General features: G+C 33.2%; 1 protein-coding gene across 1 annotated transcript; it reads left to right on the forward strand.

Moving 5' to 3' along the window:
- The first annotated feature begins 742 nt into the window (after positions 1 to 742).
- Positions 743 to 17,453, forward strand: LOC149392760 (MATE efflux family protein). Its single transcript, XM_089617039.1, has 4 exons — positions 743 to 793; positions 876 to 2,289; positions 4,515 to 4,540; positions 17,121 to 17,453. The coding sequence occupies exons 1-4, from the start codon at positions 743 to 745 to the stop codon at positions 17,451 to 17,453; spliced, it is 1,824 nt and encodes a 607-aa protein (XP_089473165.1).
- The last annotated feature ends 359 nt before the right edge of the window (positions 17,454 to 17,812 follow it).

Consider the following 17,812-nt stretch of genomic DNA (forward strand, 5'->3'; position numbering starts at 1 on the left):
ATACTATATATTTTTAAGGGCGTACTTGTTTGTAAATGTGAAGTAATAATTAGTTAGCATAACCGGAGAGCACGTAGTTTGCATATAAACCACTCTATTTATGACACTAAACAACATCAAAGCTTATAAAACGAAAACTAATTCATATCGAGAAAATTATGTAACAATAACGACAACCTTGCCATAGTAATTTTTTTTTCCTCACGTGAACAAAAGATATTGGTGACATTAGTGGGTGTGTCTCCCCGAATTCTGAAAAACGACAAAAAAAAAAAATGGGAAAACACAGTGGCGTAGCAATATTTCTTCTTTAATACCCCACGGTTTAAACAAGCTTACCTTTATTATTATCAATTTTCGCAATATTGCATATACGTTGGTTTCCACACATTTCTCTACTCTTCCATATAAGATCATGACACATTTTCCTCTTCCCTATAATAAACACCTAACCAAGAAACTGAGGAGAGATATAAAACGGCAGAACCAAATCAAGTACACTTATTTATATTTTTTTCTTCTAATTTTTTCTTTTTTAATAATAATATCAAGTACACTTGCTATATATATGTTCAATACCCTCCTCAAACTGACCAAACTTATAATAATAATAATAATCACTCCTAGCTAACTTATCACTACTATATAAACCTTCTAGTCCCACTAGCAAGATTTCCAACACTCCTCCCACTCTCTCTCTCTCTAGAAACCCACAAAACAATAGTTTTATAAAAAAAATAAAATGGTTCAAATAGCCGAAGAAAATGGCCAAAAATACCCAACATCCTCGGAGGTACATATATATATTTATATATATATAAGTACATATTAAAATAATTATGTATATTAATTAATTATTTTTTGTATATATATAGGTGTTGGAGGAGCTAAAGAGCACAGCAGAAATAGGTTTCCCAGTGGCAGCGATGAGCTTGGCGAACTACGTGAGAAACATGGCCATGATAATCTGCATGGGAAGGCTCGGAACCCTAGAACTCGCCGGAGGAGCCCTGGCCGTCGGATTCACCAACATCACCGGCTACTCGATCCTCTCCGGCCTCGCCGCCGGAATGGACCCACTTTGCAGCCAAGCCGCGGGGTCCAAAAGCCGATCCGCGGCTCTCGACACGCTCCGCCGAACAACCCTAATCCTAATCTCCGCTTCCTTAACCATAGCCCTCCTGTGGCTCACTTTAGAGCCGTTGATGACGGGGCTTCATCAGGACGCTGACGTGGCGAGGATCGCCGGCGCGTATTGCCGTTTCGCGTTGCCCGACTTGCTGGCCAACAGCCTGTTGCAGCCCCTCCGGATCTTCCTGAGGAGCCGGGGCACCGCGTGGCCGCTGATGTGGACGAATCTGATTGGCGCGGGGATCCACGTCCCGTTGGCGGCTTTCTTGACCTTCAAGCTATCTCTCGGGGTCGAAGGCGTCGCCGTCTCCGCTTTCCTCGCCAACTTCGCCGTCCTCTTCTTCCTCTTGCTCTACCTTCGCCTCGCCCCGAAACCCGATGACGTGGACGAAGATAAGACGTTGTTGGTGGTGGTGACGTCATCGTGGAGCGGGGGTTTCTTGTGCGACACGCGACGAGGGCGGGAGAGTTGGGGGGTTCTGATCAAGCTCTCGATCCAGAGCTGCCTCGCGGTGTGTCTCGAGTGGTGGTGGTACGAGCTCGTCATGATATTGCTCGCCGGTTATCTGCCGAGCCCTAGGGCTTCGCTCGCCACGTCAGCGATAGTGATTCAGACCACTTCTCTGATGTACACTCTTCCGTACTCCCTCGCCAGCGCGGCCTCGACTCGGGTCGGGAACGAGCTCGGGGCGGGTCGGCCGGGGCGGGCCCGACTCGCGGCCCGCGTGGCGGTCGCGCTGGCGGTCGCCGCGTCGCTGGTGGGGCTGACGTGGACGACTCTGGGGAGGGAGGCTTGGGCTAGGGTCTTCACCGATGACGTGGAGGTTCTGAAGCTGACGGTCTCGGTTCTTCCGGTGATCGGGCTCTGCGAGCTCGCCAACTGTCCGCAGACAGCTGGCTGCGGCGTCCTACGTGGCAGCGCTCGGCCGGGGATCGGGGCCGCGGTCAACTTCTACGCGTTTTACCTCGTCGGAGCTCCGGTGGCCGTGGCGTTAGGGTTTGTGTGGAAGCTAGGGTTTCTGGGGCTGTGCTTTGGGCTTCTCGCGGCGCAGATCGCCTGCGTCGCGTCTATGCTAGCTGTCGTGCACCGCACGGACTGGGAGAGTGAGTCCGTCAAGGCAAGGGACTTGGTCGCTAAAACCGATCACGTGTTCGCACGTGCGAACCATATCGAGAAGCTGGTTATAAATTCGGTGTGAGGCTTTGTGAGATAATAATATATATATTCCGGATAAAATGTCTAGCTAGATATATAATAGGTCTAGTTTCTTGATATACTTTTCGGATGATATATAATTAGTTTTCATATATATATATATATATATATATATATATATATGTTTTGTCTCTTTCTAGTTTTAGTGATCCCACGCGAATCTCTCGTGATAGTGCATGATCGTTGTATTATTGTATCAGAATATACAAATGAGATATAATCTAACCGAACTGATGATCAGTTTTTTATTTTTTATTTTTATTTTTTTATTTATTTACATTCGAGCTTAGAAAAATGTCGTTATATAGGTATGTAACATATGAGTGTACGTAACATAAACACTTACTCTCGAGCTCTCAGATAATGACGTGGTATTCGATCAAAAGATTTTTTTTTTCCCTCCAAATTTATTACTTGACCTAAAAGCAGATACATGTACGTAATGAGTGTATTGTGACATGTGTGTACATTTCAACTACTATCTATGTATTTATGTGCAACATGTATATAGCATCGCTACGTGACAGCTCAAATATGTAATAATATAATTAATGAAATGAAACCATAATTAATTGTTATATAATATCATTTCACATCATAGCATATAGGCCACTATTCGTTAAGGAGCGTATAGAATGGCCTAATGGGGTTTATAGAGAGACAAAACTATGACCCATCTTTGTAGGAAAAGTACACAAATATGAAACAGAAATGTGTGCTATGAAGCAACATGCATGTGCAAAAACACATGCCCAAACAGAAATATTTTATCAATTATTTAAAGCCAGTGCACGTCATTGTCCAGCCCTAATTTATATTATAATTTTAAATCAGAATTTAGTTAGAATGTCATTTAGTAATTAGTTCGATCCCAATACAAGTGCTAGTGGGCCAATAATAACAATAAGTAATAATAATAATAACAATATTCATAAACAAATAATAATAATAATAATAATAGTAGTAATAAATAAATAAAAATTTAAGTTTAAGTTGTGAAATAAAAAAAATAACATGTATATTGGTCGATTTTATCTTTTTTCTTTTGGGATTATATTGCTAATTATAAATTACAGTAATAGTAATCGTTATTGTCGATACAGCGCTTTCTATATGGATGAAAAATAACTTACCAACCGAATTTGATCGTATAAAGCAAACACACACACACACACACACATATTTATATATATATATATATATATATATATATATATATTCATGGAAAGGAGTTTTTTCTTTTTTGCTTTTTTTGGGCTTTATATATATATATATATATATATATATATATATATATATATATATAAATATGTGTGTGTGTGTGTGTGTTACATGAATGGTGTGCATTACTGTGGCAAAAGAGAAATGAGAAGTTGAAAATGTGTTAACGCTATGGGGGACTAAGAGCAAACATTTCTCTGTGTGAAATTTCTTTGTCGCATAATGAAACACATTTTTGACTTCACCATACTAGATATCTTTCGCATACGACACAATTATATACCATCACTATTCACTACTTCTGCTAAACTAATGGGTTCATGCATAAATATTATCAGATAATTCTACTATCAACTAAGCATTACGGTACTTTTTTAATACTAATATGTATAGAAATAGGCGATATTGCGATGAGTTACTACTCCATTCATAGTTAAATATTTTTTAACATATATATATGTATTTTTTTTTTTTTTAAATTTACAATAAATTCTTTGAGTACATAAGAATAATATGAGGACATAGATATATACTATAAAATAAAGTATAATCATAAATTTATTTAATTTATATAGTCAATATTTATAGAGATTAATGGTAATTTAGTTCAATAGTCAATTAAAAATGAATGAGCGAAATAGTATAAATTTGTCTCACAGTCAAATTGCGAGTAATATTTGTCAATAATTTTTTTATCTTGTTAAATAGTGGTAAATAAAGTTGAGCGTTTGGCCATAAACGGTATCCGTCAAACATAAATTCCGATTCGGGCGGGAATTGAACGTTTTAACTATTAGTGCACCGAACTTCTGATTTTTCGAAATGGAAAATTCTTGGTGTAAAACAAAAATTCACATGCTGAGATTAAAATATTAAAAAAAAAATTTGATTTTTTTGTTAGATTTAGACGGCTAAGAAGGAGAAGAGGGTCGGGAGCTAGGTGAAGCCAATGGGGAGGAAATCCTTCTCGAGGTTATAGATCTCGGTGCACACACTAGGAAGAAAAGAAGTTTTAGAAGCGACATAAATCACTTCTAAAAACCTAAAAAGAACGAGAGAATACATAACTAGGTCTATTTTGTTAAAAGTTTAAAATTATGATTATTTTACTAATTTATTATTTTCAAACCGCTGTTTGAATACATTTTTAGTTATTATTATTATAAATAAATGACCCAAAACCGACTAAATCTTCTGTGTGGTCCACATGGATTATTAGTTGGGTCTTTTGATACTAAACTTTTATTATTATCGGATTTAAAATTGGCACTAAAAAATAGCTATAGTCCAAATTATAAGCTAGAAGTCAAAATGCAAGACTGGTTTTTTTTTTTTAACGTCAGCTAAATTCAAAACTCATTCTGGTTATCTTTATACAAACAAGGTTTTCAAGAATGATTTTTGTTGTTACAAAAGTGACACACTAAAAACACTTTTCTTCTCTAAAGGAAGCCGTGGATTATAATTTATATTCATCATGGTCTAATATTTCTGCTGATCAAGGTTCAGTCATTATAAATATCAATTGTTATAAATAATTTGTGGAAACGTTGATCTCTCTTTTTGACCGTTTTCACAAATGAAGCCTTGCTTTGTATTACTTTTTACCTGTAGTTTTTTATCCCAAAATTGCATATAATATATTTTCTAAAATTTGCCTCATTCGATTCTTAAAAGTACATCCGCACATAGTTATTGTGCTTAATTAAGTATTATGCACAATAACTATGGATATATATATATATATATATATATATATATATATATATATATATATATCGTGTCCAAAGATTGACGTATAATTATAGCATGCGCTATGAATCTATATTATAAATAGATATTTTGCAAAAATCCAAGATCTCCCATTAGTAACAGGTCAAATAACTCAGCATCCAAATAAGGGATTCCCAGTCAATAAAAGTTTTTGGAAGAATTATGTGTGGATATTGAGCGAACATATCTATTTTGCTTGCAAGTTATATGATATCTAACTATCAAAGTAAACAATACTTTACAACTTTTGTGATGGTGGTTTCATATATAGTCCATGCCGCTTTATACGCTGGACCATACATAATATATATAATATATGGTATATACATATATAATCAATTCGAGCTTGTTTATGTTCTAAGCTCGGAGCTCCCCGAGCTAATCATAGATATCGGAATCGAAAACTATCAAAAATTTCGTTCCGATGCTTATATATAACCAACCAGAAGTATCGCTTCCAAGGACTCGATCGCTTAACGAAAGCCTTCCTTGACAACAAAGTACCGGTAGAAGTCTTGACCTCCGATAAGTACCATTAAGAGAGAGAGAGAGAGAGAGAGAGAGAGAGAGAGAGAGAGAGAATAGATAATGTTCATTTTTCCTATTTAAAGGTTTGAAAGCAATCTAAACTCTTTATTTCCTATTTAAAATTGATTTTTTCCTTTATTTTTGTAATTGCTGGAAATTAATTGAAATCATTATTTTTCAATAAGCATAACGAAAATACCACTTCCGTTAAGCTAAAAATCCGATTTTTAGCTAACGAAATTACCGTTTCCGTTAACCATTGGAAGACACACTAATGAAAACGGTATTTCAGTTAACTTTCGATGCCCATGATTACTCTAAGCTCACTTTTTCAACTGGCTTTCAGAGCTATGATTAGTTTTTTAGAACTAGTCTCTACCTTGAAAATAACTCTCATATCAAAATTAGTATTGTACTTGTTGTTTGGTAGTTTCTACATATATATTTCCACAAAATATCTTACATTCATTCATTTATATCTCATCTAACTAGTATATATAAGTATAATTTAACATCCTCAATATACAAGTAGAAAATCATCTCTATAGATGAATATAGAAGAAAATTAATATTCTTCGAGTCAATACCAAGCTCCACGAGCACAATTCAATTCATCAATTCATGGTTTCCATTTACACATCCGTATCTATTTTTATAAGAAAAATTACATATCTAGTCCAAAATGTGCGTCACTTTTCATATCTCACTCATGTTTTCAAAACATTTCAGCAGTAATCGTTTCTTTTTTCTCCGGAAAAATACCATTGTGTTCTAAATATGATCAATAGTTATTGAAATTTGGTCAACAACTATTGAAATTTGGTTAATACAGTTTTTAAAATCTGGCTAATAGTTATTGTATGTTCAACAGTTATTGAAATCTTGTTAACATTTATTAAAATATGTTCAACCGTTATTGAAATATAGTTAACATTTATTAAAATATGTTCAACCGTTATTGAAATATAGTTAACATTTATTAAAATATGTTCAACCGTTATTGAAATATAGTTAACAGTTATAAAGTACAAAATGGACACTTAAAAAATAAAATGATTATTTATGAAAAATAAAAATTCAGCGGTTAATATTAAAAAAAATATTACGGAAAAATGGTTATTGGAGGCTATTTCCACATCCTTATATACCCTGGCCGATGAACTCCTAACACTCCTATGGCTAAATGTGTCATTGGGCCTTTAAACAAGCCCAAGGATTTAAGCCACAGTTGAGCCTACTTTAGTATCAATAGATAATCTTTCTATGTTTTTTCTCTCTCAAATTTTCTACATGATTGTCTATAGATTCGCAACTATCTGTATATATATACATGATTTTCATACAGAATAAAGCAAGACAACGTTAATATCATTCACTAATAAGCATTTAAAGTAAACATTAATTACGATTAAGATATTAAGGGATAGTTTGTTAACCGTTCAAGGAGAATTTGCGTAGTTTATCTGATTTCTTAACCAACAAAAAAAGTTAGGTAACTAGGTAACTAAAACATTTGAAATTGCTATATAGCCAACGTTTCGTAAATCTTAGGTAAATAGTCGTAAAAATGACGTGACATTACTGAATTGCCGTTTCATTGAAATAAAAGGGTTGAGTATTTATATCAATTTACATATAAATATATAGACATTGCTATTTATTTAAAATTTACGAAACGTTGGTTTTATAATAATGTGAAACTGTAAATATGTCTATATATCTAATGGACCATTTCTTACTTCATACTGTTTTTAATATTAAATTTTTAGCCACGTTTGAGGATGACATTTAACATACCATATTGTCCATTTGAGGGCAAATTAAAACTGATACGCAAAAGCCTTTTACTTCTCATATTTTGGGTCTAAAAATTGCCCAAAATTGAATGGGAGATCCAATTTGGAGATGGTAATTACTTCCGCAGTTTTGTGAGTTGGAGTGTAAACAATGTAGCTGTACCAAATTTGGTATAAAATTATACCAAATTTGGTTTTTGGGTTGGAGGTGATCTAAGGCTTATTCTAGTCGGCATATTGGATGTTTAAGAAGAAAAGTGTTATAATAGTTTTTGTCATAATAAACAAGATATATTAATTAACTGTGGGTCTTTGATTTTCTTTAATTAACTTAAACATAACAAGTAATAAAATTAATAGCAATTAGCAAGATTCGTTGTAAATTAAACTTTGGTCACATGATTATATATGTCACACTCCCTCTTTCTCTCTCATGGTTGATGGTTCCTAAATGGCTATACGCAATATATGAATACATGTATATACATTCAAATGCTAATTATAGATGTACCGTAATCAAGTATCACTTGCATAATTATAATCTTTCAAAGAAATGTATATACCACTTGTATATAAATGTTACGTGCACGTACGGTAAAAGCCTTATTAATTATGATCAATATCTCACTCACATGTTTTTAAGCTTCAGAATTAGTTTTTTGTTTTTGTTTTTGTTTTTGTTATTTTAAAGGTTGTTATTAGTTTATGAGGTATCGCCGGACTCCGATAATAAAGAAAGAGCGTGAAAACTATTGAAACCAAATTACTCAAATAAACAAGTAATAAACTGATTATTATAGATTGCTTTATCGAGAAATCATAATCTCAATATAATTGGGATGAATTCTTTGCTATGTATCTATTTACCTATATACTAAAAGAGTGGTGGGTGAAACGTTTCGTCATTCTCTATGCATGCCACGAGTCAAATTGGTTTTTCTTTTTTCTTAAATTGAAATTCTCATGGCTTTTTTTTTTTCTCATTTTTTATTTTTATTTTTTTTATTTGCTCAGGTCCCTCTCTCTTGGCCTATCAATTAATACAATAGTAATTTTGGCTGACTCTCTCTTGGCCTATCCGTTGAACTTCTTGGGCAACAAGTTGATCTATCTCCTGATTTCTTTTTTCGAAAAAAAAAACTTCTCCTTTTTTTTTATATATTCTCTACAATACAACATTCAATAACTACATTAATAAATTATGTGATAAAATAATTATAGTGTTTCATTTAATTTCTGTCTACATCACTATCATGTTTATTTTTACATTTACTAATATAGTATTAAAGTTTGTAGAAAAATCTATTATCTTATTTTCTGTCATTTAAACATAAATTTACCTTTTATGTTATTTTGGGTATTATTTTCCCCTTTTGATTTATAAAACAACATTATAATAATCCTTAATTAAACAATCTATTTTATTATGTCCTTAGAATCAATTTAGCTTTCCTAAAAATGCAATTTAGATTTGAATGTTAAATTAGCACTATTTGAAATATAATATTTTAAAGGTGTTTGAATTTGTCCCACTTACAATAAATTATTCTCTTATATTATCTTTAAAGAAGTTTAATCATATTTCTTTTAATACATAATTAATAATATATGAGATTTGTAAGTAACTAGACCACTTTAAACAATGTGATTTTGGATCTAGCCTATGTTTGACAATTTTTAGGGATATAACCAAATGGCTTATGTGGCAATAATTAAGGTCTGATTTGCCCTTATTTATTAACAAATTCGTCACTTTCTCTCTCCTATTTTTTTTCAAATAATTTTTTTTGCATCAAAACTTCAAAAATTCGTATCTTTCTCATACGAACTCGAAATTGAGTGATTTCAGATCCTACAAATTCGTGGCGTCGAGATCTTCAAAAATAGACCCATTGTATTTAATGAAAAATTATGTTTAATGCATCATAGTTACGTTTCCATTTATTTTTTTGATAATTTCAAAAATTTCTAGTTATTTCCATATTTAAGGTAGTAACATGATTTTTTTACATCTATGGTATTAAACATGATTTTTCATCAAACACAATGGATCTATTTTTGAAGATCTCGGCGTCACGAATCCGTAGGATTTAGAATCACTCAATTTCGAGTTCATATGAGATAGATATGGTTTTTTGAAGTTTTTATGTAAAAAAAAGTGTAGGAAAAAAGTAGGAGAGAGAAAGTGACGAATTTGTTAATAAATAAGGGTAAATCAGACTTTAATTATTGCCACATAAGGGTGTTGGCTATTTCCCTAAAAATTGTGAAACATAGCTAAAAACAAATTTTATAGTTTCATTTTGGCTATTTCGCTACAGTGCCCATAATATATTTATGCGTATCAATTAAATATACATATGAGCCATGCAAGGGCATGGCTAAGAAACTAGTATTTTTTAAAAGAATATTGTGGAATACGAAACGTCAAATGCACGTATTAATTCAGGGAAATTTCACAAACACCACTTTCAAACATTATATAAATAGCTTGTATTTTTTAACTTTTAAATGTATTTTTATTGTTATTTTAAAGGGAAATGCTTTACATCACTACTCACTACTTTGAACTACCCACTCAAGTGTTGACATGTGGACAGATTTGTCCACGTGTCAACAGTTGAGTGGATAGTTCAAAGTAGTGAGTAGTGCCAAATAGCATTGCTCTATTTTAAATGTAACGGTAAAGAACTAAGAAAAAATTGAATGAAACTGTACACACTTAAAAAAATTAAGTTTAATAAACTGTAAACAGCAAAGAAAAAGTTGTATATTGATATATTTTCAAAATAAAATAAAACAATTATCAATAATAAGTATTCAAAATTATAATATATTTTTTTTACCAAATCTATCAATTGCTTCTAATTCCAAAATTATGAGTATTTATTGACAAGTTTGTCAATGAATAACTGTGTTTATTGACAAACATGTCAATAAATAATAGTATTTATAATTTTTGTCATAGTTTTAAAATTAGAAGCAATTAATAGATGTTAATTAAAAAAGTTTTAAATAGTCATAATTTTGAAATAATCTTAAGTATTATCAAAGATATTAAACACAAGAATTTGTTGTAAATAGCCATACTCCTAACTCCTTTCAAGTTTCTAGTGAAAACTTCATTTTATTAAAAAAAAATAATAGCCCACCAAACCCCACGGTAAATTAATTAACTAAAGCGTAAATTTAATTTACTATTTAGTTAATTGATTTAATGCTGGCTTGGTGAACATTTTTTTATAAAATAAAACTTGAGCTATATTTAAAAAAAAAAGAGTGGATTATTGGACTATTGCTCTAATTGCCCTTATTAAATAAACAATTATAATTTCTTCCCACTTAGAAGGTAGTTTAAATTTAAGCCCACAGGCCACATATGAGTCCATTATGACTTGGTTGAAATTTATACATAGGGCCCGAAAAAGTCCATGCATATAAGGGGTTTTAATAGATAAGCTTCCGAGGCTTGGGACAATTTCAATAATTTTTTGGGGAAATAGACGGATCTATTATCATTTTTCCCATAATCAAACAAAATAATAATTTGGCCAATTCTATTAGTGTCCCAGTGTGCAAATACATTTTTTCTCTTAACTTTATATTTTCTATTATCACTGACCAAGTCTGCAACCTCTCTCTCTATTTTCCTCATTTCTTTGCAAAATCCTATCTTTATCCCTCTTTCATTCAGCCGCAACACCGGAAAAAAAATGGCACGTTAATTCGGGATCCAATCTCTCTTTCTTGTTTAGCGATTGTCGTGGACTTGATTTTCACAGGATCCAATTCGGCGATTTTCACTGGAGCGTTCTTGGCTGGAGCCGAGGAGCGACCAATCATCAACATCGTTGCCAGAGAAGAAATCATCATCTAGGATTCCGACGCACGCGAGGAAGGTGGAGACTCGATTCTAAGAACTTCGGGGATGATTCGCTAAACCCTAGATCTACAACGACGAGACTCAATTCCAAGAGCTTCGGGGACAATTCGCTAAACCCTAGATCTACGACGACGAGACTCAATTCCAAGAGCTTCGAGGACAATTCCAAGAGCCTCGATCCCACTCATCGACCTCTCATTGCTTATGGCCAAGAGGAGAGACAAAGCTTTTTCGATCTGGTCCCTAGTCCTTTTCTCCGCGCTCTAGAGGGTCTTCAACGGCAAAGCGCCGTACATGGAGGTCTCCTAGAGTTTTGAAATTCTCAAAAAGTGCATATCTATGCGTGCCGGTTTGGGACACGAGGTCTCCTCGGCCGGCAGATATCGAGTCGACTGTGAAGTGGGCGTGTTGGAAGAGGGAGATGAATATATTGGTGTTCGTTCACTGCGCTTATGATATGGTATGGGATCTTGTACTCTTTCTCGTCGTCGTCGGCAGGCACGAAGCCAGTAGCAGTCCAAGTTGGACTATAGCCCCCCCACCCTTAATTTTTTTTTTTTGCACTTTTTGCCTATTTTTCATTTTATTTTTACATTTTTTTTACCCTCAAAATTTACAAATCAACTACCCTGAATTTTTTGTTGCAAATTAGCCCCCCTAATCTAGATTTCTGGCTTCGTCCCTGGTCGCCGGGATCTCGTACTTTGTATTCCATTCCAGAGGACTTGATCTGTAATATCCATTGTGTTAGATGATATGGTGGTTTGGAAGGATTCTTTTCCTCCCTTTCTTGTTGATGTAATTCTGGCAGATTTGCCATTTTAATTGTTAGTAAATTTTTTTTTTAATGTTTTCATGTGTTCATCTTTTCCTAATTTGAGTGACAATCCTAGTTTCTAGATTTGATTTGAGTCAATTGTTTCATTCAAGCCTAGTTCCAGGTCCCTTGGTTCTAACTTTATTAAACAAAATATTAAATCATGGCTGCTATAGTAGGGGTGGCAATTCGGGTCACGTGTCGTGTTCGTGTCGTGTCCTATTCGTTTTCATGTATTTTTTGACAGACCCAAACCCGACCCATTTATTAATCGTGTCTAGGAGCAAAACCCAAACCCGACCCACTATGTTTTTGCCAAACCCAGACTCAACCCATTAAGACCCATTTATTAATCGTGTCTTAATGGACCATGTAACCCACGAACCCATTTAGACCCACAAACCCATTTAGACCACTAAACCCGTTTGAACACGTGAATCGGTTTAGGCTCTTACACATGTTTATTTCAAAATATTAAAATTCTCTAAATCAAATTAATTAAAAAATTAGTCATAATAAGTAATTAATAAAAATACTCCATATAATCAACTAAGCCACCAACATAATATTTGTAATACAAAAGAGAAGTTCAAACACAATCTTTCAAAAAGCAATGTATCTCCAACAAATCATTAACTAGAGATTATTCTATGTAAAGTGGATACACTTCACTTATAATTTGTATTGTATATAATATTTATTCTTATAATTTAATTTGATAGTTGTTTTTAATATTTTAACTGGGTCATTACGGGTTTGATCGTGTTTACCCATTTAATATTCGTGTCTAATCGGGTCCCAATGAGTTGTCGTGTTCACCCGTTATTTAATCGTGTTAATCGTGTTCGACACGGATGGATCCAGATCCATTTTAGGTCGACCCAAACCCATTTAAACCGTGTCGTAACCGTGCCGTGTCTCGTGTCCGGCCCAAATTGCCACCCCTATGCTATAGTATTTAAAGTGTCACTAAGCTTCTTTGTAAGACTAAATCGTATCCCTTGTAGATCGTAAGTATCTGATTTGCTTGATTTTTTTTTCCATAAGAACATACACACTGCAAATGAATTGGTGGAGAGCGTCATGATATTCAGCTTCCTAATCACCTGGATAATATGGATTAGGTCTCAGAATTGTATTAATATTGTAATAGGAATATCAAGAAAGCATCCAGCTAAATTTTGGCAATGATTTTCTGAGATTTATTCGCCGCGACAAGGTTTTTAATGCAATAAACAACAAATCGTATTATTATTATATCATTTGTTGACATATATGTCAACAAATCGTCGAACAAGCTCAGATTTACTGATATATATATATATATATATATATATATATATATATATATGTCAACAAATCATGTTATTTGTTAACATATATATAAGTACAAAGAGGATTAAATTGTACACAATATATTCTCTATCCTCTTTTTACTAATAGAATTGATCAAATTATCATTTTTATTGATTATGGGAATTAATATAAAACGATAATAGATCCGTCCATCTCCGGAAGTGTAATTTCGTGTGAGCTAGCTATAGTAGGTACAAAGAATAGCATTTATAGATTTTATTTTCTTAGAAAAAAGAATACCATTGATGTATTTTATAGATAAAAAAAAAACAGTGGTACATTATATTCCGATTGTTACTACATATTATTGAATGCAATTCTATAGGATATAGGAGTACGATACAAATGTGCGGTTGCAAAAGATATAACACAATCAGAGTGGTGCAAAAGTCAATAAAGTGTGTTACCTTTTATTTTTTCAAGTGTCCAAAGTCCAAACTAGTGGTGAAAGAAAGACACATTATAACATAACTCTTTTAACAAACCCAAAATAGCTTTATATATATGTATATATATTCTCTAAAATTCATTGCAATAAAATAATAAAATTATTCTAGGCTTTCTCAATTTTGTTTTGTTTAATTATATATCATATCTTCAGTGTGAGTACCAACATAATTTTCATTCCCAACCATTGTTAAACACACGTATGCATATATAAAATAAATATAAAGGAAATAGTAGCATAAATATCTAATGTTTTAAAAAAATATACACTTAAATACCTTTTTTTTACGGTAAAAATATCTAATATTAAATTTCAGTTGCATTGTTATATAAAGTCAGTTAAATTTGACGGAAATCGACGTGACAGTCTTAGATTAAACACAATTTAGTATTTTTTTCTTAAAAGTAATTCAGCATTAATCATATTATTCCTATAACAAAATAAATTATTAAAAATCTAATCAAACAATAATGATATTATTAAAACGTTTTTAATATTAAAAAACTATATCAAGCTTTTTTCTATAAAATAGTATATTATTTGTGCTTGATTAATTTAGATAAATAAATATGAAATCGTTTTAATAATATTTTTAATTGCCTAATTATAATATAAAAGTCATTTATAATAAAAAAAATTATTAAAATGATATTATTAAATTTTAGTTAATATTATTAAAAAAAAATGTGTTAAATTATGTTTAATACGAGGCTGACGTGGATTTTTGTTAAATTTAATTGATTTTGTTTGACAGTACAACTGAAATCCAGCATTAAGTATTTTTGTCGCGAAAAAAATAAATATTTAAGTATATATTTTAAAAGTTATTAGATATTTATGCTGCTGATATTCATCATTACGTCCACAAACACTTTGCTGCATCAAAATAAAAAATGTTTGAACTGAATTAGTGAAACTGAAGATCCAATTATTATAATGGGCTTTCATTGTCACAAACAGCAATTTGGACCCAACTCCACTTCTTTTTTTCCTTTTGTATATTATAATGTGATAAAAGTATCTCCATCACTTTAAGTTTGTTCCTAAATACCATTCTTGAAAGCTGCTTTTTAGTTGCAAGAGTAAAAATATCTTATAAGCAATTCCTGCCAAGTTGCCACCTAATATGAAGACAATAAGGACTCATCTGAATCCTCATTTGCTTTTAACAATAAACTGATAAATAAATAAGTGTTTCAAAGGGAATAATCAGGTTCATGGTACAATGACTTTAACTGTACGTAGCTTATTTTTAATATCTTCTTACAGCTCAAACTCCGAATGTAATGATGCTTATAGAGACATAAAATATTGGGTTAAGGTAATATTATTCGTTTTGCTCGCCGTTTTCAATATTGTACCTATTGATAGCGTACGTGACATTATGTATGTTCAATAAATAATGACATTATATCTTATTGATGACTAGTATCGTTTAATAGTGAATGGCTCTATGCTGAATCTAATGCCTTCTTAGAGTAGTTGGGTACAAATTTAAAATATATTGATATGGGTTTTTTTTTTCATAATAAAGAAGAGCCATGTCACAAGAGTTCCATGGTTCTCAAATGTTCTAAATTTATAGTGTCTTAAACACAGACTCACACAGCGATTTAAAAAAAAAAAGAGTTACCTTCAAAGTCTTAATTTATTTTTATTATTTTATTATGTGGCTTCGTCGTAAATCATAAAGATCGGAACAAATAGATTGGTGACGAAAAACATATAAGGCGTATTTTCGCACAATATTTACGATGTGCATATCACAGAAGAATTCAGTTACGCACGTCATGTGATGATGATTGCCTTCCCTCAGTACCCCCAAAGGAATTAGAGCTATCGGGAGGTGAGACCCGTGAGATATCACTTTTCAAGGTTCTTCGAGAAGGTCAATCGTGGTGGTAGAGATCACTCCCTTTGGCTACGAAGATACCATGGCAGATGGAGACGAACCCAAAAGGCCAAGACCTCTAAAGAGCCTTAGATGAGTGATTCTAGATAACAACAAACCTCCCCGAATTGGTTCTTTTATGAGTGGTTTGACTCTTTCTTGCTTTGTTTTCCTAAATCAAGTGATGAAATAGAAAAGTAGTGAGATGTTTTCTCTTTATAAGGTGATAAGCTTGAGAATATGATTTCAACAAGCCCCTAAATATCTTGAGAGGGTTAGATAATACCTTGAAAACCACCATAACTCTTAAATTTATTAAATTATTAGTCTATTACATTCTCCAATGACATATTGTCATTGAACTTCTCTCTTTTTTTAAGTGCTCTTGGTATTCTAATTCTACATAGAAATACAATAGTTGAATGATCTTTGGAAAAAAAAAAATACAGTCTACTGTTGCTCTACCAATAGTGGCATATGTTACTTCAAAAGCCAGTCAACACTCTTCACATATGTGATTAATCAAAGAAAAGAATGAATACTTGGTAAAATTATCTCTTACATAAATTTTGTAAATTTTAAATGTAGGTTTAGATTACCCTATTACAGGAATAGCTTCTGGCACACCTGTCACAACAATCGAAATTTTTTTTGTCTTATACTCTCTGCCCATGTGTGAGTGAATATGTGAGAAAAGATGGTGAAAGTGATTTTCCTCCAATTAATTCTAAATAGAAAGTAAGGAAAATACTACTCTTCTATGTTGTTTTTATGAAAGGGTAGATAAATGTGATGCGAGTGGTACATGATGAAAGATGTGTATATGAGGTGATGAGAACGGAGATGTTTCTTTATGTGATGGAAAAGAAAATGTGGTGTTCTTCAAGTGATGAGAGAAGAATATGGTGTTCTTGAGATGATCGGGAAGAGAGAGATGATGTGATGCTCTTGGAAATTGTGTTTGTGTAAAGAGAAAATGAATGAAAGGATAAATGTGTAGAGTTTTGGTGTAAAATTCGTGGCCCCTTTTGTGTGGTGAAAGAAATGGGGTTTTATATAGTTTTTGGAGTTTTACGGTGTGTTTGGATGGATTGTGGGACCCATTTTGAGTGTTAAGGCCGAGAAAAGTGTTGAAGGTCATTTCTGGACATTTTGGCTTAGTTTTAGCATGTTAGACGAGGATTTTGAAGCATGGATTTATTTGGAGCCCTGGCACATCAAGGGCGGCTGGGGGCTTGAGCACTGCAGGGAGGCCCGATTTGGGATCTTGGCCCGGCCGTGGACAGTGGCCCGATCGGTATGGCCGAGGATTCTAAGCCCGCTCGAGGACATGGGCTTGGAGACACGTCTGGACGAGGAGATGGGGCCCGAAGCATGGTTGGAAGGGTTGTGACCGAGGGGAAGACATGTGTTTTGACCGAGCCGTGACCGAGGGAACAACCAGGTCTTCCCGTGTCATGATGGAGTGGCTTTTCTCCATGTCATTTATGTAGCTTTGTCTCAGGGCGAGAGGCAATTTTCGGTGCAAAAAAATGACGCCTCAACAAAGCACCAAGCTCATAAGATAAGAGCACAATTTACCGAACATGACCATGAACATCGGAAGATGCTAGCTCAAAAAAAGGATCACACAAAATTTCTGAAAAAAAAACGTAGTCTCGTGACATACAAAAAGAATCATTCGGAGTTACGAAACTTCGCGATTAAAGTCAACACATGTCTAAATTCACAATATTCCCAATTAAACTTTAA

This window comes from Urtica dioica, chromosome 6 (assembly GCF_054948205.1).
Source record: "Urtica dioica subsp. dioica isolate 48M chromosome 6, U.dioica_male_clone48M_v1_H2, whole genome shotgun sequence".
NCBI lineage: Eukaryota > Viridiplantae > Streptophyta > Magnoliopsida > Rosales > Urticaceae > Urtica > Urtica dioica.

What these genes read in the sequence shown, in the direction of transcription:
- LOC149392760 (XM_089617039.1), top strand. Translation starts at nt 743, where the DNA reads ATGGTTCAAATAGCCGAAGAAAATGGCCAAAAATACCCAACATCCTCG. An exon ending in AATACCCAACATCCTCGGAG is followed by an intron (nt 794 to 875) that starts GTACATATATAT and finishes GTATATATATAG; the next exon opens with GTGTTGGAGGAGCTAAAGAG. An exon ending in AACCGATCACGTGTTCGCAC is followed by an intron (nt 2,290 to 4,514) that starts GTGCGAACCATA and finishes AGCTAGGTGAAG; the next exon opens with CCAATGGGGAGGAAATCCTT.